At 40.6% G+C, this 25,210-nt stretch overlaps 2 protein-coding genes across 5 annotated transcripts in view; one reads left to right on the top strand and one right to left on the bottom strand.

The window, feature by feature from the left end:
• Nucleotides 1-22,911, top strand: part of AP5Z1 (adaptor related protein complex 5 subunit zeta 1) — a 31,701-nt gene extending 8,790 nt beyond the window's left edge. Inside the window, exons 4-17 of one of the 2 annotated variants that reach the window (XM_072597673.1) lie at nucleotides 1,055-1,199; nucleotides 1,577-1,689; nucleotides 4,152-4,320; nucleotides 4,800-4,940; nucleotides 5,717-5,754; nucleotides 5,845-6,007; nucleotides 7,697-7,875; nucleotides 8,550-8,692; nucleotides 14,472-14,612; nucleotides 15,198-15,309; nucleotides 16,614-16,711; nucleotides 20,957-21,089; nucleotides 21,211-21,425; nucleotides 21,831-22,911. In XM_072597673.1, coding sequence (XP_072453774.1) covers nucleotides 1,055-1,199; nucleotides 1,577-1,689; nucleotides 4,152-4,320; nucleotides 4,800-4,940; nucleotides 5,717-5,754; nucleotides 5,845-6,007; nucleotides 7,697-7,875; nucleotides 8,550-8,692; nucleotides 14,472-14,612; nucleotides 15,198-15,309; nucleotides 16,614-16,711; nucleotides 20,957-21,089; nucleotides 21,211-21,425; nucleotides 21,831-22,152 — 2,112 coding nt within the window. In that variant the 3' untranslated portion in view covers nucleotides 22,153-22,911. Of the gene's footprint in view, nucleotides 1-1,054; nucleotides 1,200-1,576; nucleotides 1,690-4,151; nucleotides 4,321-4,796; nucleotides 4,941-5,716; nucleotides 5,755-5,844; nucleotides 6,008-7,696; nucleotides 7,876-8,549; nucleotides 8,693-14,471; nucleotides 14,613-15,197; nucleotides 15,310-16,613; nucleotides 16,712-20,956; nucleotides 21,090-21,210; nucleotides 21,426-21,830 lie in introns of both variants that reach the window. The other variant, XM_072597672.1, reaches the window with a different exon arrangement.
• RADIL (Rap associating with DIL domain) overlaps nucleotides 22,586-25,210 on the bottom strand; it is a 114,841-nt gene continuing 112,216 nt past the window's right edge. For all 3 annotated transcript variants that reach the window (XM_072597668.1, XM_072597667.1, XM_072597670.1), the window contains exon 15: nucleotides 22,586-24,453. In XM_072597668.1, coding sequence (XP_072453769.1) covers nucleotides 24,348-24,453 — 106 coding nt within the window. In that variant the 3' untranslated portion in view covers nucleotides 22,586-24,347. The remainder of the gene's footprint in view (nucleotides 24,454-25,210) is intronic.

The following is a 25,210-nucleotide window of genomic DNA, read 5'->3' as shown; positions in this document are numbered from 1 at the left end:
ATAAGAAGATAGTGCTTGTGAAGTGGATTGTACATGTTGGGAGGATGGATTTCATTACTCTTCATCCATTTTTTCCTTCTGTTTAGTTTCTCTTTAAAGCAATGGGCTTTTTATATTTTTGTGTCCTTCAGTATAGCCGTATCAAATCTTTGAATTTCAGATATTTTTATAGATTAAAAGCTTTTATAGGCAGTGCACAGAAAGTGACATAGGTCTCCAAAGTGGCTGCTCTGGAATGCCACTTCACAGATTTTTGTTGGCTTTTTGCTTTAGAGAAAGATTCCTGAAGCATTGGCATAGGGGAAAGTTATTTGATCCTTCTAGTATTAACTTTTGAAACATTTGGCATCTGTCTTCTCATAAAGCTGAAGGTCACACTTTATCTAACCATTCAATATGATTCCAATTTTGGTCCTCATTTTTTAACTGCATCTAAAAATGAATAGTATTTTAAATTCCATCTTAGTGTTGTTTGACCCCAAATGTGTAGCATTTACAACACCTTATTCTAGGATATTGTTTGGAATTACTCCATTAAATCATTGATTTCCTTCTGTTAGCTGTATCCTTGGTACCTAACAAAGATAGACTCCTATTTCATGCCATTGGGACACCAGAGCTACCACAGGTGACTTACTTTCCACCTAGAATTACAAGTTGCCTTCAAATGCAAAATAGCACCAAATTGCTAATGTATTCCTTGTCAAACTGCAGCTTTTTCTTTGGGGTAGCTTTCTTATCAAAGAGTGAGATTGACTCATTGATAGACTGGGATGTGTGATTTTTCTGCTTGCCCTGTGTAGCTGGGATAATAATGATTATTCTGCAGGAAAAGATCCCTGTGGCCTTTTGGTTTTCATGTGTGTTAATTACTTGTCCTTTTCTCTCAATGGCCCTTTTTCTTGCTGCAGTCTCCAGCAGAGAAGATCTCGAGGGACATATATGTTTATCATAAAGATATAGGGAGTTTCATGAACAGATAAGAAGGTGTAGCAGTTGTTTGAAACTATGAAGCCAGGGAAACACATCTTTTTTTAATCTGTTTGATTTGAAGGGCGACAAAAAGGATGAGGTCAGAGATGTGGGGCTGCGCATTACCAAAGTCCTTGAAGGTCGACAACCTGAGGGACAGAGCTTAAGATATCTCCTTCCTGTCTTGTCAAAGGTCATTACCCTCTCACCAAAAGTCCTCAAGGAAGGTAAAAATGGGTTCTCTGTGTGGTGACACTTTTTCCTCAGTAATTTTTTTGGTGCCGGTTATTAGTGTAAAGGAGAAGAAAGCTCTTGTGTGTTTGAATCCTTTTAAAGAAAATACATATAGAACTCCAAAGAATTTAAATTAAGGTGAATGTATTAAAAGACTGTATTAACAGTCTTTTTCACCCTGTGCCATTTTGAAGAAAGAGTATGAAAATTCAGAAAGAGTTGATTAAAATTTGATTGAAATAGTTGTTTTCCTTCTGAGGACAGTTTTAATAGGTTCTAGTTTATCTCATAAATCTCTGTTTAGGATGAAATTATTATGTAACTGATAGATTTCCTCTACTTTTCCTCCCTCTGCCCTCAACCCTGGTAGACCAGATAAATTTCCTCAACAAAAGGCTAATTGATTGGCTTCGTTATGCAAGTATCCAGCAAGGAGTTGCACAGACATCTGGAGGCTTCTTCTCTAATCCCTGGGCAAGACAGGTAGGTCATGGTGCTTTCAGAGTCTAGGTGTCTGATCATTGAGTAAGCTTGAGAGCCACTTGCTTGCACCCTTTTATGAATCCCTGAGCCTAGGATAGCTTAGTTAGTTTTTTAAACTGATAGAGATTATTTATTGCTTTATCTTCTTGTCTTGCCAGTGTTCTAGAGTTGATGTATGTACTATCACTGAGCCTCAGTAACCTGGAGAAGTGAAATACTAATTACAACTCTGGACTGTATTTTTTGTTAATTTAAAATTTTGAGTTCCAAATTCTATCCCTCCCTCCCCTCCCTCCTCTCTTGAGATGGTAAGCAATCATGTATAGGTCATACATGTGCACTTATGTAAAACATTTCCATATTAGTCATTCTGTACAAGAAGACTCGAATGAAAGAAAAAAATGAGAGAAAGTGAAAAATAGCTTGCTTCAGGTCTGTATTCAATCAGTATCAGTTCTTTCTCTGGAGGTAGATAGCAGACTCCATCACGAGTCCTTTGAAACTGTCTTAGATCGTTGTATTGCTGAGAATAGCTAAGTCATTCACAGTTCTCCATTGAGCAGTATCACTGTTACTATGTACAACATTCTCCTGGTTCTGTTCGCTATGCATCAGTTCATAGAAGTCTTTCCAGGGTTTTCTGAAATCATCCTGCTTGTCATTTCTCGTATTATTCCATCACGATCATATACCACAGCTTATTTAGTCATTCTTCAGTTGTTGGGCATCCCTTTGATTTCCAATTCTTTGCCACCGCAACAGAGCTGCTATAAATATTTTTGTACAGACAGGTCCTTTTCCCTTTTCTTTGGATATCTTTGGGATGTAGTCCTAGCAGTGGTATTGCTGGATCAAAGGGTATGCAGAGTTTTATTGTCCTTTGGGCATGGTCCCAAACTGCTCTCCAGAATGGTTGGACCAGTTCACAACTCCACCAACAGTGCACTAGTGTCCCAGTTTGACCACATTCCTTCCATTATCTAACATTTTCCTTTGTTGTCATATTAGCCCATCTGATAGGTGTGAGTTGTTTTAATTTGCATTTCTCTAATCAATAATGATTTAGAGTATTTTTTTACATGACTGTAGATAGCTTGTTTTCTTCATCTGAAGAAAATGTTCATATCCTTTGACCATTTATTAATTGGGGAATGAGTTGTATTTTTATAAATTTGACTCAGTTCTCTATGTATTTGAGAAATGAGGCTTTCAGATATACTTGCTGAAAAAATTTTTCCTAACTTATAATATTGGTTGCATTGGTTTTGTTTGTGCAAAATATTTTTAATTTAATATAATCAAGATTATCTATTTGATATTTTTAAATTTTATATCTTCTTTGGTTCTAAATTCTTCCCTTATTCATAAATCTGACAGATGAACTATTCCATACTCTCTTAATTTGCTTATAGTATCACCCTTTTTCTTCTGTTTCTCTAATTCATTTTTTAGAATCCTTTTTAATTTTTTTTCCAGGAATTCTTTTTGAGCCTGAGACTAGATTACATTTTTCTTTGAGGCTTCACATATAAGCATTTTGACACTATTGTCCTCTTCTGTGTTTATGCCTTGCTCCTCCCTGTCACCATAGCAGCTTTCTATAGTCAAGCTCTGTTTTTGTTTTTTGCTTATTTTTCTGCCTGTTCTTTTGTCACTTGGTGTTTTTATTGTGAAAGTTTGGTTCTGGTCCTGTACTGTTCCAGGCTTCTTGTCCTGTGGCTCCAGGTTTTATTGCAGGCTTTCACTGGACTTCAGGATGTAGACTTCTCTTCTGACTTGTACTTGAGGTGGAGGGGAGCATCCCTATTGGCCTCCCCTGGGTGTGGAGTTAAGCTGCTGGCCTGCTCTGGGGTGGGGCCTTGCTGTTGGATTGCTGTGGTAACTAAGTCTTTCTGGTGGCTGATTCTTTCTTGCAGGGCTAGTAGGCTGCTTCCTTGTTCCTAAACCAATTCTGATGTGGTTTTCTAGTTGTTTGGAGGGGACTTTGGCAGAGCTTCTGAGGGTTCCCACCTTACTCTTGGCGCCTGAAGTTCTGGATTGTATTTTAAATCTCTACTAATGGCATAATTTCTTTTTGTTTTGGCTCTGGACCTAAAGACCAATGTCAGTTATCATAATTATTCTAGTTGGAAAGCAGTTTGTAAATACTGTTTTTCTTATCCACATCTAGAAGATGAATGATCAATACACAGAGGGTGAGTTTACATTAACAATAAGAATGAGGAATAAGACAGAAACAAAACTTATTCCTTGCACAACTGAAGATTCTGTTACTCTTGCTCTTGCTGTCATGTTGCTGTAGGATTATACCTTTTTAGATATTTTTATGTCTTTTAGCATGTAATCTGTTAGGTACTGCTTGAGTTTTTCTTATCTGAACTCTGCCCTTCATGTTGACCAGCTAACATGATGCTACTTCGGAGATTTTGTAACTTCCTATCTCTTTCTCTTGTATCCTGTAGCCTGGCCCCATCACTGAGGTAGATGGTGCAGTTGCCACAGACTTCTTCACTGTACTTTCAGTAGGCCAGCACTATACAGAAGATCAGTGGTTGAACATGCAGGCCTTCTCTATGTTGCGTAAATGGCTGCTGTATAGTGAGAATGATGGAACAGACAGTCCAGATTCAGGTATCGGCTTTGGGAGGCCTCATTAAAGACCCAGCATTGCTATTAGACTTTAACAGAAATAAAATCTGCATTATTAATGATCTCTCATATGGTTAACATTTGGCAGCTTCTTCTGAAAGATTAGTAAAATAGTAGTATTTGTTTGAGGACTGGAGGGTATCAGCAATTTGCAAAACTGGTCTTGATGAAGTATTCTTAATCAGATTAATGAGTGACACGGGTTGATGAAAATACATAAAACAAGCTTCAGATCCATTGGTCCAAGTTTGGGATAAAACTTGAACCCAGATGGCTTCTTTTTGTATTTGGTAATTGTTACAGTCACTAAATTCTCTTGGAAACTTGATGGATCTCACCATTTTTCTTTTTGCCTTATTAGTTTCCATGTGTTGTCTCTTTAAACTGGTTGCTTGTATTTCCCTGGCTGAGGATATGAGTGGAGTCGATGACCGGCATCTGCATTCTTTTTTTCCCAGCAGACGATAAATCCGAGCTCGAGGGTTCTATCATGTCTATGGTCTCTGCTACCTCTACCTCTAGTCGCCTGCTTCCCCCAAAGGAGCGTCTGCGAGAGAATGCCTTTGAGTACTGCCAGAGACTCATTGAGCAGAGTAATCGGAGTGAGTTGTGTTTTCCCTCCTTCTCATGTTTTCAGAAACATAAAAGTTTATGATCTGTTTGGAACTTGTAGTTCTGTCCATGGGGAGCATCGCAGGGCTTCTGCTTTTGGACTGGATTTTAAATCTGATGATTCTCTACGAGTCAGGTATTAGGGGAAGCAAATTATTTTAGTTATGGATACGTCATTAAAGCTGGTCAAAGAGTATCTTAAATCACCTTGTAGCTGTAGTGATTCTGTTACGTGTGGGGCCCATAAAGAACACTGTGCTGTGTTCTTAAGATGCCTCCATGCAAGGATACAGAAACGTCTTCAGGAAGAAACCTTCTTTACATTTACATGTACATGCATGTTTCTTTTTAATGAGAAGACAGGGATAGGAGAGGAATTCTGCTTACTATTGACAGTGTGCTGCATAAGGTTTGTTCTGTTTTTTAAAGAAAACAAGTCAGAAATCCCAAGGGGCAAAGAGAGTCCTCATAATTGTGGCTAGTGAATTGCTTCCTATGTTCCCTTCAGTCCTACTCCTGATGCTTCCTAGGAAAACACCTATGTGAAGTGTGACAAGAGCTGTCTTTTATCCTAATATCCTATCTTTACCACACCTTTCAGCTTCTTCTGTGTTAGAAGGTTTAAAAAATTAAGGATGAATTCTTATATTTTAACCATTTAGCTTATTGAGAGCTGAGACTCTCCATTCATTGAACAATTAGTGCTCTCATTTTCCATGAATGATTTAGAGGAAGTAAATGAGCTTAATTTGTTCCTTTTGATTAGGAGCCCTGAAGAAACATGACTGTGAGTTGCAGAAAGCTGTAAGTATCCTTAAAGGTGGGCAGGGTCAGGGAGAGGAGACCAAAGTCATGCTCGATCTGCTCTAATGAGGGTCCTCTGTTTTGATGCAGTGTCTGGTTGAAGCTGTGATTATATTGGATCTACTCTGTAGGCAGGATTCTTCCTTCATCTACCGGACTCTCTCTTGTCTAAAGATCTTACACGGGCGGCTTTGTGGAGACACAGCTTCTGTTCGAGCACTGTTGCCAGTTAGCCAGTTCTTCCTGAATCACAGTGAGATATTTCAACTCTTCTTTTTAATCTAATCGTGTATGGTCTTTGCTCAGGGTGGCTAACCCATGACTTTTCAGAGCTTCATGTTGTCCTTTGAAGTAGGCATGAAGAAAAGTTGCCATTATGAATTATGTTGATGGTAAGATAAAAATGCATCCTTAAAACAGCCTAAAATAATAAGTTGAGATAAGACTCAACCAGCAATAAAGAAAATGTTTTTGTAAGTAACAGAATTTTTAAAAATCTGTAACTCCTTTATAATGGTGCATTCTGAATTCTTTCCTTGGTCACTTTGGTCAGTCTTAGTGTAGGCTTAGATAGTTGAGCCCTGTCACACCTGTTGTGGCCCCATTTCTTTAAACATTTGGGAGCCCTTATTTACTTGATTGCTTTAGCTGCTTCACTTAAATTGGCACTGAAACAATCCCATAGAGGCCTTAATTTCCCAAAATGTGGGAACAAACCTTGGCTTGTGCTTTTCTCCTACCCCTAGGACTGACTCACTCTATACTTTCATATTAGGCATTTATTAAACATTTACTTTTACCAGGAGATGGGGATACAAAGAAAACATTTAAACAGTTCTTGTACTCTAGAGTTTATATTCTATTTGAGCAGAGAATAAGTACCTATATAGGTAAATGTAAAATAGGTACAGGGTGATTCTGAGAAAAGAAGGTACTAGCAGTAGCTGGTAGGGTGGTACATGGGGAGGGGCAGACCAGAGAAAGCCTCATGTAGTAGGGTGATCATGAGATAAGTCTTGAAGGAGACTAGGAATTCCAAGAAGTGGAAGTGAGGGTGCATTTGGTCCATTGCATTTCAGGCCTGGAAAACGCATACTACAAAATTGTAGAGAAAGGATGTGGGATAGTAAGAAGGCCAGATTGACTGGACCATGGCATCTTTGTGTCTTTGAGGCTACATTCTATCTAAGGTATGTTCTATTTTTAGAATTATAGAGTTAGAGATAGAAGGGACCATAGAGATCATCCATTCTAATTTCCTCATTTTAAAGATGAGGAAACAGGCCTATAGAAAACCATCAAAATGAACATCCTACTGACTACTGGTTCAGTAGTCCTTTTACTATGAAGAACAGAACATTTAATACATTCAACTCTCACCTGCTGCACGTTAGCAGATACATATATATAACTATATCTCCTATTTAAGCGCAGTTGGATTTGAAAATGCTTATGTTGCCAGAATAAAGAATGATTTCCAGAATTTTCAGATATTTCAGTTCCCTTTAAAAAAAACAACAGAAAATACCCTTATTGCTTCTTTATTAAGTTTAAAAAGAAAAGTTATGTTTGCATGTTATATTGGCTCTTCTTAATTTCAGAAATATTATAGTAATACTGCTTTTTTCCATAACCCTTTCATATGGGTACTTCTCTTCTACCATACTGGCCAGTCTTCTAAAAGCTAAGGCAATCAAGGTGTAACTTTTCTTTAACTTTGGTTCATCACCATCATCCCTAAACAGTACATACAGAACTGTAAATAAGATATTAGAACTGGAAGGAACGTTCTCCAACGTTCTCCAATATAAATGCACAAACTGAGGCCCAGAAAAGTGAAATGATTTGTCAAAGGGTAATAGCTAACAAGCAGCCCTGAGAGGGTGATTTGCCCAAAATCATTGGCTCCAAATTCACCATTTGGTCTTATGTATTCTCCCAGGTGAAGCAGCAGCAGTTGATTCAGAAGCAGTTTATCAGCATTTATTTACCAATGTCCCTTCGGAGTTATTCTACAACTCAATGCTGGCCTTTGAGTTCATCCAGTTCTGCAGGGAAAACATCCACTTTTTCAATGGAAACCTTAGCATCTTTAAATCAAGCTTCCCAAACCTCTTCAAGGTATGCTGATGTGTTTCAGTCCTCCTTGTCTTGAACCAAGGCCTGCAAGGAACAGAAACCTTTTGGGCTAAAACCAAGTGTATAAGTTGCACTATTATTCTTCATTAGCTTTTTATAGGTGACATGTCTAATGTTTATAGTTCTTAAATAGGTAAGTATTCTGAATGTATGTTTATAAACATGGATAACCAAGACTGCTTTAAATAATTCCTATCCAGATTCCATGTTAAGAGAGATGATTCATTTTGCAGAATGATTTACAGTATAATTTAAGTAGAAAACTTCCTTAGTGTATTTAAGATACATATTGTGTACATAACTCTTTGGTGTGTATTGCACAAAGAGAAGTATACCTATATGTATATATATATATACATATATATACGTATATATATACATATATATACATATATATATATACATACACATACATAATGTGTATTATCACTGATTTTTTTTCACCTTAGTGACAATTTTATTCAGGATGGACATCCGTTTTTTAGATATAGTTGGAGTGGTTAAGTAACATGCCTAAAGTCATCCAATCAGTCAGTGGTATGCCAAGTTACCACCATATGTATAAATCCTAATGATTTAGTTTTCAGGATGAGATTGGAGCTGTCAATGTCCATCATATGCTAAAAATTCCAATCAGTCTTGTTCTTTTCTGCTAGTTCCTGGCATGGAACAGTGCATCCCTGATCTCAGAGTTTGTGGCTATCCTTCCTGTTTTCATTGATGCCAGTACAGCCATTGAAATGCTCCATGTCCTCCTTGACTTGCCATGCTTGACTGCTGCCTTAGACCTCTATCTTAGGTGAGTCCAGATCTTTGCTTCCTTGTTTCAAGAAACATCCTGTCAGGTGAAGCTTCACTGTCTTTATCCACATAATAATAATGACTAAAAAATGATCTTTTGGACAACTAGAGGACTTTTGAGTTGGACTTACCCTCCCTTGCTAGTGCTGTCCCAGAAATCATGCCGTATAAAACTTGGGCTTTGGATTTCTTTGAATGAAATTGGACCTTTTCTTCTGCTTAATTTATTATGTTTTCATGGATCATTATTGCTGAAACAAGTGAGATTCTTAAGCTTTAGGGAGCAGCATATTGGCCACTTAGGCAGAACAGAGGGTTAGGATAATCTCCTGAGGAGGCAGCAAATATGGGGCATAGGAAAAGTTCCAGCTTGGTTGGCTGAAGGCAGGTTTGCTGTTCTTATTGTATCACCTCCGTTCAACAAGCTACAATATTTATTAAGCATATCCTGTGTGTTAGGCAGTGTACTAAGGATACAGACAAAAATGAAGCAGTCGCTTCTCTCGAAGAGCTGGGGGTGGGGTAATGAACCCAGATATGCAAATACAGAACATATATGAAATAACTAATTGCAGAGTAACCTGTGGGGTAAGGAGTAGTCATGGCACCTGAATGGAATTTTGAAAGGAGCAGTGATTCTAAGTGGCAGAGATGAGAAAGGACATTCATGGGGGCAAGCAGTAAATGTTTACATCGAGAACAGCCAACAAGCCAGTTTAATTGGACTGCAAATGGGAGATGCACAAGGGAGAGTGATGTGAAATCCTAAAAAGGTAAGACTGAAGCCTGATTGTGGAAGGCTTTCTTAAGTGCCAAATTGAGGACAGCATTTTATCACAGAGTTGGTAGAGATTCTTGAGTAAGAGAGTGACATGGTTGGACCTATGTGGAGGATGAATCAGTGTAGTAAGAGGCTGGATGCAGGGACACCAGTTAGGAGGCTATTCTAATAGTTTTAGGGAATATGTGGTTGAAGCCTGATCTATGGTGGTGGTCTTATGAGTGAAGACAGAAATAACAGACTCAAGGTGTTATGGAAGTCAACTCAACAAGACTTGGCAACTGATTGCATATATCAAGAGTGAAGAATTGAGAATCACTCCAAGGTTATGAACTTGGCTAACTATTACCTGTGACAGAATAAGGCTGAGTTTACAGGGGAAAACTGAATTCTGTTTTGGACGTATTAATCTTAGGTAACTAGATGGCACAGCGCACTTGGGGTCTCAGATGCTTATTAGCTGTGTGACCTTGCTTGGATAGGGCACTCAGCCAGTTTTCTTACCTGTAAAATGAGGATAATAATAGCACTTGCTGAAACCTAACATGGAAGATGGTGGAGTAGAAAGATGCACATACACATAGCTCCGAACCCACAACCCATAGAAGGGCTCATGGCGAATTCTGCACCCAGAGGCCACGGAACATTGGAGCGAGGGAGAGTTCTGTTCCAGAGAGACCTGCAAACCTCTCGCGGGGGGTCCTTCGCGCTGCGGACTGGGCGCCGGGACTGGGAGCTGAGTGCAGCCCTGCCGCGGCTGCGGCACCGAGAGGAAAAGATCCGAGCGGGCTTCAGGGACGGGATCTCCAGTGGCCACGCAGGTCCCTCCACCCACAGAGGGACCTGCAAACCTCTCACAAAAGGTCCGTCGCGGACGCGGAGCCCAGCCCAGAGCTGCTGTGGCAGCGGCCGCGGCACCGAGAGAAACAGATCCAAGCAGGCTTCAGGGACAGGATCTCCAGCGGCCGCACAAGTCCCTCCACCCACAGGTGACAGGGGTCGGTGAGAGAGTCTCTTTGGTGGGTTGAGAGGGGAGTGGGGTGCCCCCATAATTCAGGCCCCCCTGGGAGGTAGAAGCTGAGAGGCGGCTGCAGACCAGGGCTGCCCAAGCGGGCAGGAGCCTGAATCCATTGTGGAAAGTCTGCGCATAAACCCCCTGAGGGAACTGAGCCTGAGAGGCGGCCCTGCCCCGATCTCAGCACCTGAACATAATCTCATACTGAATAACAGCCCTGCCCCGCCCCCAAAAGCCCTAAGGCTGGAAGCAGCATTTGAATCTCAGACCCCAAGCGCTGGCTGGGAGGATCAGGAGGCAAGGTGGGTGTGAGGAGAATATTCAGAGGTCAAGTCACTGGCTGGGAAAATGCCCAGAAAAGGGAAAAGAAATAAGACTATAGAAGGTTACTTTCTTGGTGAACAGGCATTTCCTCCCTTCCTTTCTAATGAGGAAGAACAATGCTTACCATCAGGCAAAGACACAGAAATCAAGGCTTCTGTGTCCCAGCCCACCCAATGGGCTTAGGCCATGGAAGAGCTCAAAAAGAATTTTGAAAATCAAGTTAGAGAGGTAGAGGAAAAGCTGGGAAGAGAAATGAGAGACTTGAAGTCAAAGCATGAACAGCAGATCAGCTCCCTGCTAAAGGAGACCCAAAAAAATGTTGAAGAAAATAACACCTTGAAAAATAGCCTAACTCAATTGGCAAAAGAGGTTCAAAAAGACAATGAGGAGAAGAATGCTTTCAAAAGCAGAATTAGCCAAATGGAAAAGGAGATTCAAAAGCTCACTGAAGAAAATAGTTCTTTCAAAATTAGAATGGCACAGATGGAGGCTAAGGACTTTGTGAGAAACCAAGAAATCACAAAACAAAACCAAAAGAATGAAAAAATGGAAGATAATGTGAAATATCTCATTGGAAAAACAACTGACCTGGAAAATAGATCCAGGAGAGACAATTTAAAAATTTTGGGACTACCTGAAAGCCATGATCAAAAGAAGAGCCTAGACATCATCTTTCATGAAATTATCAAGGAAAACTGCCCTGAGATTCTAGAACCAGAGGGCAAAATATTCAAGGAATCCACAGAACACCGCCTGAAAGAGATCCAAAAAGAGAAACTCCTAGGAACATTGTGGCCAAATTCCAGAGTTCCCAGGTCAAGGAGAAAATATTGCAAGCAGCTAGAAAGAAACAATTCAAGTATTGTGGAAATACAATCAGGATAACACAAGATCTAGCAGCCTCTACATTAAGGGATCGAAGGGCATGGAATAGGATATTCCAGAAGTCAAAGGAACTAGGACTAAAACTAAGAATCACCTACCCAGCAAAACTGAGTATAATACTTCAGGGGAAACAATGGTCTTTCAATGAAATAGAGGATTTTCAAGCATTCTTGATGAAAAGACCAGAGCTGAAAAGAAAATTTGACTTTCAAACACAAGAATGAAGAGAAGCATGAAAAGGTGAACAGCAAAGAGAAGTCATAAGGGACTTACTAAAGTTGAACTGTTTACATTCCTACATGGAAAGACAATATTTGTAACTCTTGAAACATTTCAGTATCTGGGTACTGGGTGGGATTACACACACACACATGCACACACACACGCACACACACATAGAGACAGTGAATTGAATAGGATGGGATCATATCTTAAAAAAAAAAAATGAAATCAAGCAGTGAGAGAGAAATATATTGGGAGGAGAAAGGGAGAGATGGAATGGGGCAAATTATCTCTCATAAAAGAGGCAAGCAAAAGACTCATTAGTGGAGGGATAAAGAGGGGAGGTGAGAGAAAAACATGAAGTCTACTCTCATCACATTCCACTAAAGGAAAGAATAAAATGCACACTCATTTTGGTAGGAAAACCTATCTCACAATACAGGAAAGTTGGGGATAAGGGGACGAGCAGGGTGGGGGGGATGATAGAAGAGAGGGCATGGGGAGGAGAGTGCAATTCGAGGTCGACACTCATGGGGAGGGATAGGATCAAAAGAGAATAGAAGTAATGGGGGACAGGATAGGATGGAGGGAAATATAGTTAGTCCTATGCAACACAACTATTATGGAAGTCATTTGCAAGACTACACAGATTTGGCCTATATTGAATTGCTTGCCTTCCAAAGGGAAGGGGTGGAGAGGGAGGGAGGTAAAGAAGTTGGAACTCAAAGTGTTAGGATCAACTGTAATGTTCTTGCCACTAGGAAATAAGAAATACAGGTAAAGGGGTATAGAAAGCTATCTGGCCCTGTAGGACAAAAGAGAAGACGGAGACAAGAGCAGAGAGGGATGATGGAAGAGAGAGCAGATTGGTCATAGGGGCAATTAGAATGCTTGGTGTTTGGGGGGGGAGGGGATAAAAGGGGAGAAAATTTGTAACCCAAAATTTTGTGAAAATGAATGTTAAAAGTTAAATAAATAAATTTAATTATAAAAAAAAAAGGCGCAGAAGCCAAAGAGTCAAAAAAAAAAAATAATAGCACTTGCTTTGCAAGATTGATGTGAGAATCAAATGAGATAACATGTAATGTCCTTTGCAAACCTTTAAGTCCTATAGAAATAGGACATCAAAGTAGAGATATTCACAGCAAGCAGTTAATGATATGGAACTAGTGCTGAGAAGAGGAGAGGTAGATGTATATATTGGAGAATCATGTGGGTAGAGAAGAGAATTGAACCCAAAGATGTCGACAGAATCAGAAGAGGGATACAAAAACATCCCGGGATGGAGGCCCTGGGTACATACACTACTGCAGAGAAAGTGGGACATAGCAAAAGTGGGAGTAGAGAGGAATTAAAATGTTGAGGAGGACCAGAAGGCTGTTAAGAACCATTAAAAACTATTGGGTTTACAGAGCAGCATCATAAAGTGGAATGAGCCCTGGCTCTAGAGTCAGACATTCTGGGTTCAAATCTCACCTCTGGATTTCCTTTGTGATTTTGAGCAAGTTATTTAACCTCCCTAGTCCTTGGTTTCGTCATCTATAAAAGGAGAAGTTTGCAGTAATTCTTGAGCTAGTTCTGTCATCTTGTCTTCACTGGTAGCTCCAAAGAAACCTGTTTCCATGAGTGATGAGGTCAGACACTGCACTGCAAGGAGTTGAAAAGCAATTGTGATTTGAGGAAGGAAGTAGAAATCAGTGTAAAGGCAGCTGGTGGCTCAGTGGACAGAATGCTGGGCCTGGGTTCAGGAAGACCTGAGTGTAAATTCAGACACTAGTTGACTGTAAAATGGGGATCATACAGCAGCTACCCCTAGCAGAATTGTTGTGAGGATCAGATGAGATAACATTTGTAAAGGGCCTGGCACATAGTGGCTCTACATAAATGCGTATTCCCTTATTCGCTCCCTCAAAGATGAGAACAAAAGCAGAGGGGAAGTTAAAAGGTGTGAGGTATAGAATTGGTGAGGATCTCATGATGAATCACTTCAGTTTTCTTAGTAAAATGTGAGAATATTGGGGAAATGCTGCTGCAGGAGGCTCAAGGAGAAAAGATTTGGAATAGACAAATCAGGGTAATAAAAGGATTGCCCTATAGCAGTGGGGGCTCAGCTGAAATCGTGTAAAATAACTTTGTAGAGTATGCAGTCAGCACTGTTGTGCCTTCTCCATGCCTACTCCTTTTGAGTAGGCATGGATAAGGTGGATGTGAGGGGGAGGGGGTTATCTAGGGGCATGGAAAGGGGTGGGTGATAATATTAGAACTACAAGCAGGCAAGGGAGTTGAGGGTAGAAGAAAGGTAAAGGTCGGTCTGGTTTTAACTGTCGCATCAAGATTATAAAGAGGAACATAAGGCTAGAACAGATAATGAGTAGGGAGTTGCAGTGAGAATGAATAAGGTGATCCTATGACCATAGAGAGTGAAGTTTCCGAGGAAGATCTTTTTAAGATAGTTCTAGTAATGACCTCCCAAAATTCTGGCAGGAGTAGAAAAGGACATGACCTCATACTTTATCCTCTTTTCTGGGATTTGGGTGTTTTGGTGATTAGGTCATCGTTTCCTACAGCTGAGAAGCCTCTCTGGGATCCAACCCTAAAGCCCACCAGCTGTTTGGATGGCTTCCGAGATCCTCACTACCAAGCTCTCTTTCAGTACCTGCTGCGCACAAAGGCCAGGGGAATTATCAAGGGGTAAGACTGGCTATCTGGTTCATTTGCAGTGGTGAGAATGTTCTTAGGGATAGGAATGGTGATAGGGCCTTTCTCACTTGCTGTCTCATAAAGGCTGGGACACACGAGGTTTAGAAAAATCAATGCAGAAGAAAAATTTTATCCAGGCTGCGGGACTAATATCTAAGGAGAGATGTATTTATTTGTGCAGTGTCAGGAGGAAAGGTTTCTCTAGTGAAAGTTGACTGAAATGTCTGGGTTTGTATGTCATCTCTTGCCTTTATGGCTAAATTGCTCTCTATGCTAATGAGAAGAAAAAATCAAGATGGTCTCAAAATATTTTAAACTATTAATACAAATTTTCTCTCTCTGCCAACCCCTGAAACCTATATAAGCATCAGAATTTACTTGACTTCTTTCTTTTTTCCTTTGAGCTTACCTGGATAATCCACAAATTATGCTATCAGCCTCTTTTAATTCTTGTGAATAATCATTTTTAAAAAGATATAAATGCAAGTCTGTGGGGAACACTGGTTTGGAATGGAGCTAGTGTTTAATTACTGCATTACCCGTTACTGCAGGTCTGATATTGATTATTGCTCATAGGTTGACTCCACTCCATCAGCTGCTGAAGCCCATGGCCAGTTGTTCACGAGTTGTGCAGTGTGCAGAGACTGTCCCCATTTTAATACAGCTTTTCTTTACTGTGGTGACTGAGGTAAGCCTCTTCTCACAGATACTGTTTCTCTATTCGGTTCTACAGCAGTCATATTACCTTTCTTTCTTAGAAACTTTCCATGCCTTCTTACTACCTGAGGAGTCTGGATTTCTTACCCTGGCATTCAGGACTCTTCACAAAACAGTTTTAGTGTGCCTGCTCCTCTGTGCTCTTTAACCAGACTGGGCTATTTGGTTTCCCACACATACTTTGCAGTTTCCTAGCATCTTCAGTCACTTGAAATTTCCTTTTTGACTACACATACCTGGAAGACAGATAAATACAGCACATGGGAGGGCTGGTAGCACAGGTTCACTCTTGATCTGGTCAGACGGGAAAGACACTAAGAAGGGGTTAATAATCTTACTTTATTCTATACTAGTCTTCTCAGAAGAGGACTGGTGATAATGGGAGGACAGACTCCTACAGCATTCTCTAATCACCCTCCTTGCAGGGGCCAGTGAGAAGGGGGGGCAACCACCCCTGCCTCTTGATGGAATCAGTTGAAACAGGCACAACTTAGACTTCCCCTAAATCCATTCAAGCCTCAGTGGGGGCCAGCTGAGGCACACACAGCATTTGCGCATTCAATCCTAAGGGTTCCCCACTCACTGTCTAGTGACCACCTGCTTTATAGACCAACAGACAAAAAAGGCATCTTGCCAGCAACAGCCTCACAAGGTTACATCACCTCATCCCTGTATCTCACTGTGTAGTAACAGTGGATGTTTATATTATTTGTCATTACCCCCATGCTGTGGAAGCATGGGGATGTTTTGAACCATAACTGTGGAAACTCATATCTAATACCTGGGAACAAGAGATGGTTATGGCTGTGGATCCTGGGAAACTGAATGCTAAGAAGTAATAACAAAAATTCACTTTACACACACTAAAATCCACCTTACATACAATACCAGTTATTTTTTGGGTCTTATGTGAAATACCACTTCGTTCCTGAAGCCTTCCCTAATTTACCCAACTGGAAGTTATCTCTTCAACAGCCAGAGCCCTTCAGGCCTTTGTTGAGCACTTATATTCTGGTCTGTGTTATAGTTACTTGTATATTTGTCTTATCCTGTAATAAACCTAATTTATTAGATTGTAACCTTTTAGGGGAGGTATTGCCTTTCTTTTCTTTGTACTTAGCGCCCCAGGTTCCCCCACATATTGTAAAGGGATCAAAGGATGAAGCAAACATTTTAAGTCTGGGTTGTCTTTTATAAGTTACTACAGGACAGGGACCGTGTCACATGTACGTTCTGTCCCATGTTTTAGTTCATCGTGGCAATATTGAACTTCAGTTTGCAGATGGGCCACTGATAAACCAGCTGGCAGTGCTGCTGTTGGAAAGAAGTGATTTGCTCTTTGACGTTCCACAATTTAAAGTTGCTGTCCACAGGTAGGTCTCTCCTGCTAGTCCTTTCGTCTCCTTACCACCTTCTTCAGGAGCAGAGCTTATTTCTTCCAGATACTTATTTTGTTTTAATTAATTTATTTAACTTTTAACATTCATTTTCACAAAATTTTGGGTTCCAAATTTTCTCCCCATTTGTCCCCTCCCCCCACCCCAAAACACTGAGCATTCTAACCGCCCCTATCACCAATCTGCCCTCTCTTCTATCATCCCTCCCTTCCCTTGTCCCCATCTTCTCTTTTGTCCTGTAGGGCCAGATAACTTTCTATACCCCTTTACCTGTATTTCTTATTTGCTAGTAGCAAGAACAGTACTCGACAGTTGTTCCTAATACTTTGAGTTCCAACTTCTCTTCATCCCTCCCTCCCCACTCATTTCCTTTGGAAGGCAAGCAATTCAATATAGGCCATATCTGTGTAGTTTTGCAAATGACTTCCATAATAGTTGTATTGTGTAGGACTCACTATATTTCCCTCCATCCTATCCTGCCCCCCACTGCTTCTATTCTCTCTTTTGATCCTGTCCCTCCCCAAGAGTGTTGACTTCAAATTGCTCCCTCCTCCCATTGCCCTCCCTTCCATCCTCCCCCCCACCCTGCTCATCCCCTTCTCCCTAACTTTCCTATATTGTAAGATAGGTTTTCATACCAAAATGAGTGTGCATTTTATTCCTTCCTTTAGTGGAATGTGATGAGAGTAAGCTTCATGTTTTTCTCTCACCTCCCTTCTTTTTCCCTCCACTAAAAAGTCTTTTGCTTGCCTCTTTTATGAGAGATAATTTGCCCCATTCCATTTCTCCCTTTCTCCTCCCAATATATTTCTCTCTCACTGCTTAATTTCATTTTTTAAAGATATGATCCCATCCTATTCAATTCACTCTGTGCACTCTGTCTCTATGTGTGTGTGCGTGTGTGTGTGCACGTGTGTAATCCCACCCACTACCCAGATACTGAATAGTTTCAAGAGTTACAAATATTTTCTTTCCATGTAGGAATGTAAACAGTTCAACTTTAGTAAGTCCCTTATGATTTCTCTTTGCTGTTTACCTTTTCATACTTCTCTTGATTCTTGTGTTTGAAAGTCAAATTTTCTTTTCATCTCTGGTCTTTTCATCAAGAATGCTTGAAAGTCCTCTATTTCATTGAAAGACCAATTTTTCCCCTGAAGTATTATACTCAGTTTTTCTGGGTAGGTGATTCTTGGTTTTAGTCCTAGTTCCTTTGACTTCTGGAATATCCTATTCCACGCCCTTTGATCCCTTAACGTAGAAGTTGCTAGATCTTGTGTTATCCTGATTGTTATTTCCACAATACTTGAATTGTTTCTTTCTAGCTGCTTGCAATATTTTCTCCTTGACCAGGGAACTCAGGAATTTGGCCACAATGTTCCTAGGAGTTTCTCTTTTTGGATCTCTTTCAGGCGGTGATCGGTGGATTCCTTGAATACCTATTTTGCCCGATGGTTCCTAGAATCTCAGGGCAGTTTTCCTTGATAATTTCATGGAAGATGATGTCTAGGCTCTTTTTTTGATCATGGCTTTCAGGTAGTCCCATAATTTTTAAATTGTCTCTCCTGGATCTCTTTTCCAGGTCAGTTGTTTTTCCAATGAGATATTTCACATTATCTTCCATTTTTTCATTCTTTTGGTTTTGTTTTGTGATTTCTTGGTTTCTCATAAAGTCATTGGCCTCCATCTGTTCCATTCTAATTTTGATGAACTATTTTCTTCAGTGAGCTTTCGGACCTCCTTTTCCATTTTGCTAATTCTGCTTTTGAAAGCATTCTTCTCCTCATTGGCTTTTTGAACCTCTTTTGCCAAATTGAGTTAGCCTATTTTTCAAGGTGTTATTTTCTTCAGCATTTTTTTGGGTCTCTTTTAGCAAGGTGTTGACCTGCTTTTCATGCTTTTCTTTCATCTCTCTCATTTCTCTTCCCAGTTTTTCCTCCATCTCTCTAACTTGATTTTCAAAATCCTTTTTGAGCTCTTCCAAGGCCTGAGACCATCCTGTATTTATTTTGGATGTGTGGGATACAGAAGCCTTGACTTCTGTGTCTCTCCCTGATGGTAAGCATTGTTCTTCCTCATCAGAAAGGAAGGGAAGAAATATCTGTTCACCAAGAAAGTAACCTTCTATATATAGTCTTATTTTTTTTCCCTTTTCTGGGCATTTTCCCAGCCAGTGACTTGTGTTCTGAGTTTTCTTTCCACCCCCACCACGCCTCCAGAACCACCCAGCCAGCGCTTGGGGTCTGAGATTCAAATGCTGCTTCCCAGCCTCAGGGCTTTGGGCAGGGCCAGGGCTGCTATTCAGTGTGAGATTAAGTTCAGCTGCTCAGGTGGGGGCAGGGCCGCCACAAGGGGCTCAGTTCCCCCAGGGGATTTATGAGGAGACCTTCAACAATGGATCCGAGCTCCTGCCTGCTTTGGGAGCCCCTGTCTGCCGCAGCCCCCACTGCTGCCTCCCGAGGGGGCCCAAGCCACGGGGATACCCCACTCCCCTGTGAGCCACCCAAAAAGACTCTCACTGACCCTTGTCACCTGTGGGTGGAAGGACCTGCACGGCTGCTGGAGATTCTGTCTCTGAAGCCTGGTGGAATCTGCTCCTCTCGTTGCCGTGCGGCCAAGGTAGGGCTGGGCTCCGCTCCGGTCCGGGGTGCTAAGGACCTTTCCCGTCAGGTGTTCAGGTCTCTCTGGAACAGAAATCTTGTCCACTCCCTTGTTCTGTGGCTTCTGCTGCTCCAGAATTTGTTGGGAGTTCTTCTTTACAGATATTTTATGGGCTGTGGGTTTGGAGCTAGCATATGTGTGTCTTTCTACTCCGCCATCTTGGCTCCTTCCCTGCTCTTCCAGATACTTTTAACTGCCCCTTTTTGTAGTCATTCCTAGATGTTTATGTGTAGTTCTGATTTCACATTGCTTCCTACTTCACTCTATCTTTTTCCAACTGGTCCATTCCTAATAATGGCACTTCCATTGCTCCTATTTCCTCGGCAGGCAAGTTGCGAGTGTTACACCACAGTTCCTGCAGCCTCCACCTTCATAGCCTATTTTTTTCCTGAAAAAATGTTTCTTGGATTTGTCTCCCCTTCAGTCATTATTCCAGCAACAACTAAAAGATTTTTTCCTTCATAACCCAGCAGTAGCCTAACTAATTTCTCTTTCTTTACTTCATACTGGTTCTAGAACTAAACTTTAACAAATATTTTATTATTTCCTCTTTGCAAGAAACCACAAGATCAAGTCTAAACTTTTTCATACTGGCATTTTGGACCTTACCTAATTTTGTATCTTCTTATTACTCTTTGGCAAAAACCTCTTTCTGTCAGCTGCTGTCACTGTCCTTTTCATATAAACCATGGTAATTCGTTATCTCAGTGCCGTTTTCTTCATACTGAGTCTGGTATCAGGACACCTCAGTAGAAAGGCAAATTTTTTAATTTTTCACAAAGCACAGCTCATTCATGTATTTAACATTAGTTTGATTTAGAAAGCCAAGATGAATGTGGCCTCATATCAGATAAGAAATTTCCATCACTGGAATCTTAAAGTAAATGTTACTCTTGTTTCTATGGAAACCACTTTTTCTTTTCATTTCAGTTGTAGATTGGTGCCCTAGGGAAAAGATTTGTCAGTCCTTTAATATGCAACTAGAATAACTATAATTAGAATTCAAAAATTCTCTAAGAAAAATCCAGCCTGTTAACATGCTATTAGAGAAAAAATGTACAAAATGCCCCAGAGTCCTATGGATCTAGTTTGTAATCATGTTTTGGATTTTGAATCACAGCCTTCCCAGAATTTGAAGAGCCCACTTCATCCTCACTTTCTCCCCCACAGAGTTACAAATCTAGACACTTCCTTGGTTCATTTTGTCTTTGCATCTTTACATATTCATGGATTAGGTTGGAGGGTCGGGGATTCTATAACCTTAGAACTTGAGTATTGTCTTTTCTACTTTGTTTTTTTAAAAATTCATTATATAAAACAAGGTATATTTGCTCTAGTCCTGGAGTGAGTCAGTACAGAAGGTAGGGGAAAAAACTCCACAGGTAGGTGGTTACATAATACTGCATTGTATTACATTGAATTATATCATATATAACATATTGCCATGGAAAATTACATACTGGTCCATGGCTAATGTTCCTTGCCTAGAGTCTGCTATTTTATGGAACATGATGTTAACCTGAATAAATGCCTATTGATTGTTTAACCACTCTTCCCTGGCAGAATAATGAGTTCCCAGCTTCTGGTCCTGTGTAAACTACATCCTTCTCTAGTAGTTGAACTGTCTAAGGAACTACTGGAGTTCACAGGAACCATCAGCAATATCCACAGCAAGGAGAACATATTCACCAATGTGGTAAGTCACCTGCTTAGCTGCTGCTTACCTTTGCTTGATCACTTTATTTGCCAGAGAGCATTTTGTGGTGTTTTGAAAGAATACTAAGTTACTCATAATGGTTTTCTGTGTTTGGCTACAGGTCTGGGCAATTGGAGAATACCTGTCTGTGCTCTATGACAGACGGTGCACCGTGGAGCTGATCAACAAATTCTTTGAAGCCCTGGAGGCCTTGCTATTTGAAATTACTCAGTTTCGCCCTTCTGCTACACTTCCCAAGTGCTCTCCACGAGTAATCACAGTTCTCATGACCACGTTGACCAAACTAGTCTCTCGAAGTCAAGATTTGATTCCTAGGTACATCATTGGGAAGTGGGAAAAAGAAATGTTAAGTTTTTGTGGGAAATGGTTTGGCTATTTCACTGCTAAAGTTAACTGTTCCTTTACTAAAATTATATCTGTGGTATCTGCTCTGTGCCTTGATTACCTCCAGAGTGCCATGAATACCTTAGTTTGTCCCACTTTCTCTGAGTCAAATCTGCTTTTGCAAGAAAGGTGCATTTCCTCAGACTGGACCCTAGAATGGAGGCTGTTGGAAATAAGGAGATCAAGAGTCTAAGACTCCCCCACTAATTCACTGTGTGATATTAGGCACAATCTTTCTTGGCTGAGTTTTCCCCTCTAAAGTGAAATGAAAACAGTAACTTTTAAAGCTACCCTTTCAGTTCTTATAATTTTGTGATCTCTTTATTTTTTTTTCAGGGTTTTCTTGTTCCTGTCCAAGGTGAGATCCTTTGCTGAGAGTCCTGCTATGACCTCTGTGTATAGCGAGGAAGACACAGAGACTATCCTGACTAGGGCCACTGAGTTGATGAACTTACTGAAAATGCCAAGTGTGGCTCAGTTTGTCCTGACACCATCCGTAGAGGTGTCTAACCCACGTTATCACCTTGACACGAATACCTCCTTGCCTCTGGCCCTGAGGATGGTCAGCCAGCTGGTTGAGAAAGAGGTTGGCCTTCTGCCAGGGCAGGATAGCAACGTGACCCAGTACACATTGGAGAACTCAGATTTAGAGCTGTAGGCTCGTGTTTAGCTAAGCTCCTAAGTATTAATGGCAAGGGGCAAATCCAATGGGAAGATATGACAGAAGTGTGAATATAAGGAGGTGCATGTTATGGTTCTCCTCTTGAGCCATCAGTATTTTATTTACGTGCCCTTTCCTATTATGACTGCATTGTGAGTGGGGCTGTTTTAAACAGACCTCAGATCTGTGGTCTCAGTTTTGGATTTGGTGACTGACTGAAATGGTGCTGTACTCTCCCTGGGATTGGAGATGGGTTTTCCTGTGGATCAACTTATACATCTAGGGAAACACAGACTCCTTCGACAAGATAATAGACTGTTCAGAATCATATACAGCAGTCTTCTTGAGCTGGCGAGAGTGTAGCAGTTTTGACACGTGAAATTGCAGTTTACTTTTGTTTCCTGAGTAAAATCAGATTTCTTTGCAGTTATTTTCTTAAGCATATTAAAGTAGGTATTTTATTATATCCATTTTTCCACTTAAATCTTTAAATACAATATTCTTAAACAAATTTGCACCATTTAGTAATTGTTACTTGTCAGATAAATACATAAAAAGATGTACAATATTAACAAGAATGAAGAAATAAATTTCTTGCTGGTGGTGACACTGAAGAATAGAATTGAACATCCCCCCTCCTATTTACATTAACAGGACATCTGATTTTAATAAATGAGGATCATTGATATACTCCCTTTTGGAAAGACTGAGATTCAACAATTCAGTGAAGCATCTGAATAAAGAAAAAGAAGTACAGGTTTCTGCATTCACTCTAGTTGTGTGTTAGTACGACTGTCAAAGTCAAGGGAGCCCCACGTGTTAAGAGTGCAGTATGACAACAATCCTTAGGTTGCTGCCTGGCCCACTGTTACTACAGTGTCTCAGCATGGATAAGCTTCATCAGTTTATTTCTCTTGCCCAAAAGAACCATTCTCCATGGTTTTAATTTTCATCAGCTTCACTCACAATCCAAACCGAGTTACTTTGTTATAGTTGGTCTATAAGCCATCTAGAAACTAAACATCACTCCATCGGTCTTGACTGTTACCTCTGACTAAAAAGTTTTGGAGAAGCAGTACACTGGTGTCAGCCTCAAAAAAAGTAGAAATAGATTCCAAAAAGGGAACTGTTTGGTTTCAGATCAGGCTGAGTTTGGCACTACCCAATTGGTCTTACAAAGGCACTTAGGGTAACACCTAAGGGACAGCCCAATAAGAAAAGTGCACAGGGACAAGTTTCTGATACCAAACCATGTCAGCTAAAGTATTCCAGCTATGTTAAAGGGCTCATCTGGCTTGGCAAGAGAACCAGCTTAGGCATCCAGCTCATTAACCACAGAATTCAGTAGGGAATCTGTTAGGAACCCTTATCGTAAAATAACGAAGTTAATATTTAATCACAAACTGTTTTTCTTTGTAGAAAACGAATGCTATGGGAAGTAGTCTTCTGTAGACAATTTCAACTCATTATATGTGACTTGCATACACAGGAGGCTGGTACCTTTCTAATCTTTAGTAGGATGCTTGCTATTTCATAAATCTTTGGCTCAGATAGTCAAAATGCCAGTATGTACCAATCAAGTATGGATGCCACTCTGGCCAAGAATTTTTCTTCCTTTTCTCAGGCCCTAAGTTCTTGGAGACCAGCTGTAGAATAAGAGTTTTTGAGTTAAGGAACATCAAAAAGAATATCTAGTAAACTATTCAGTTTAGTATTTTTACATGTATATACTATGTACAGAACATGAACTAAAAGCTGACTGGGAGTTTTGTTGCCTATACAAAGTTCACATACCACAAACAGTTAAGTCACTCTAATAAGGGGACTTAAAACCCTACCATCCTACATTCTGCACTGGCCCAGACAATCTGGAAGGAGGCAGGAAGAGTAATAGTCGATCATTCTGAGATGAGTCACATCTGATGTCCCCATTGTTTAGTTTGCAGGCTGAACACATACTGGAAGCCAGCAGCACCCACCCACTTCATAAACCCTGTTATTCCTTTTAATACTATAATTTTTTCTGCATAAAACATACGATGTAACATTGAGCAAACACTTGCAGCACGAAAAGCAGATAGAGAAGACTTGTCACGACCTGCTGGATTCCCACCTTCTAGGAACGTTACCAAGCGGAGCGTGACAAAACCTCGATGCAGCCAGATGTGCAGAGGAGTGCTAGAGCCAAAGCCCTAGGAAGGAGGGGCACTGCAGCTGATTTTCTTAGTGATTTCTATGTCTGATTTGGCAACCAGAAACCGGAGCTTCTTTCCCCCAGATCGGATCAAGTCCACAGCACTGAAAGAAAACAGAATCTGTGAGGTTGTAAATGAGGCTATCGGTGAAATGAATGGTTTGCATAGCAGCTTGGAAAAGCATTTCCCACTAATGACAGATTTCTGCCAAAAAGTGTGTGTGTGTGTGTGTGTATACTACTTTCCGTATATATCTTAGTCATTATTCCCCTCAAATGATCATATTAGTCCGAGTGAAGTTGGCTTGTTTTTTTTTGCTTTTGTCCTTGCTTTTGACAGGTTTTTTTTCTTTTCATACAAAAGGTTGGAAATTGGTTGCTGTCCTTTTAAGTGTAAATGTCAAGAAAAAGACTAACAGAATATAAGGGAGTATGTAATAAATGCCAAATGAAGGTGAGTCACCTTCTGCATGAACCGAGGCCTTTAAAAAAGGCTAAGTTTTGATAAGCAGAAGAAACAGACATCAGCAAAAGGGCAGTGCATGACAGGCAAAGTTTATCGGGAACAGCTGGTGGGACCATCAAACTCCGGCGTTGTGCTCCCCTGCCTCATCAGAAATTTGGGGTTATACACACCTGAATCTCCCCTCTGTAACTACCCAAAGGGATGAGAGTCTCTGTTTAAAGATAGCAGCAGTCCAAGTTACAGTTTTGGAAACCAGTTCCCTTCCTTTAAACTGAAATCCATCTCTCCCCAGCTTTCCCTCATTACTCCTGCTTCTGTCCCAAGCAACACAAAGCAACACTCATCTTCTGCAGACAGAAAGCTGTCCCACTGTCCCTTAAGTCTTCCAGCTAAAC

This window comes from Notamacropus eugenii, chromosome 3, assembly GCF_028372415.1.
Source record: "Notamacropus eugenii isolate mMacEug1 chromosome 3, mMacEug1.pri_v2, whole genome shotgun sequence".
Lineage (NCBI taxonomy): Eukaryota > Metazoa > Chordata > Mammalia > Diprotodontia > Macropodidae > Notamacropus > Notamacropus eugenii.
This window is presented reverse-complemented; position numbering and strand designations above follow the sequence as displayed.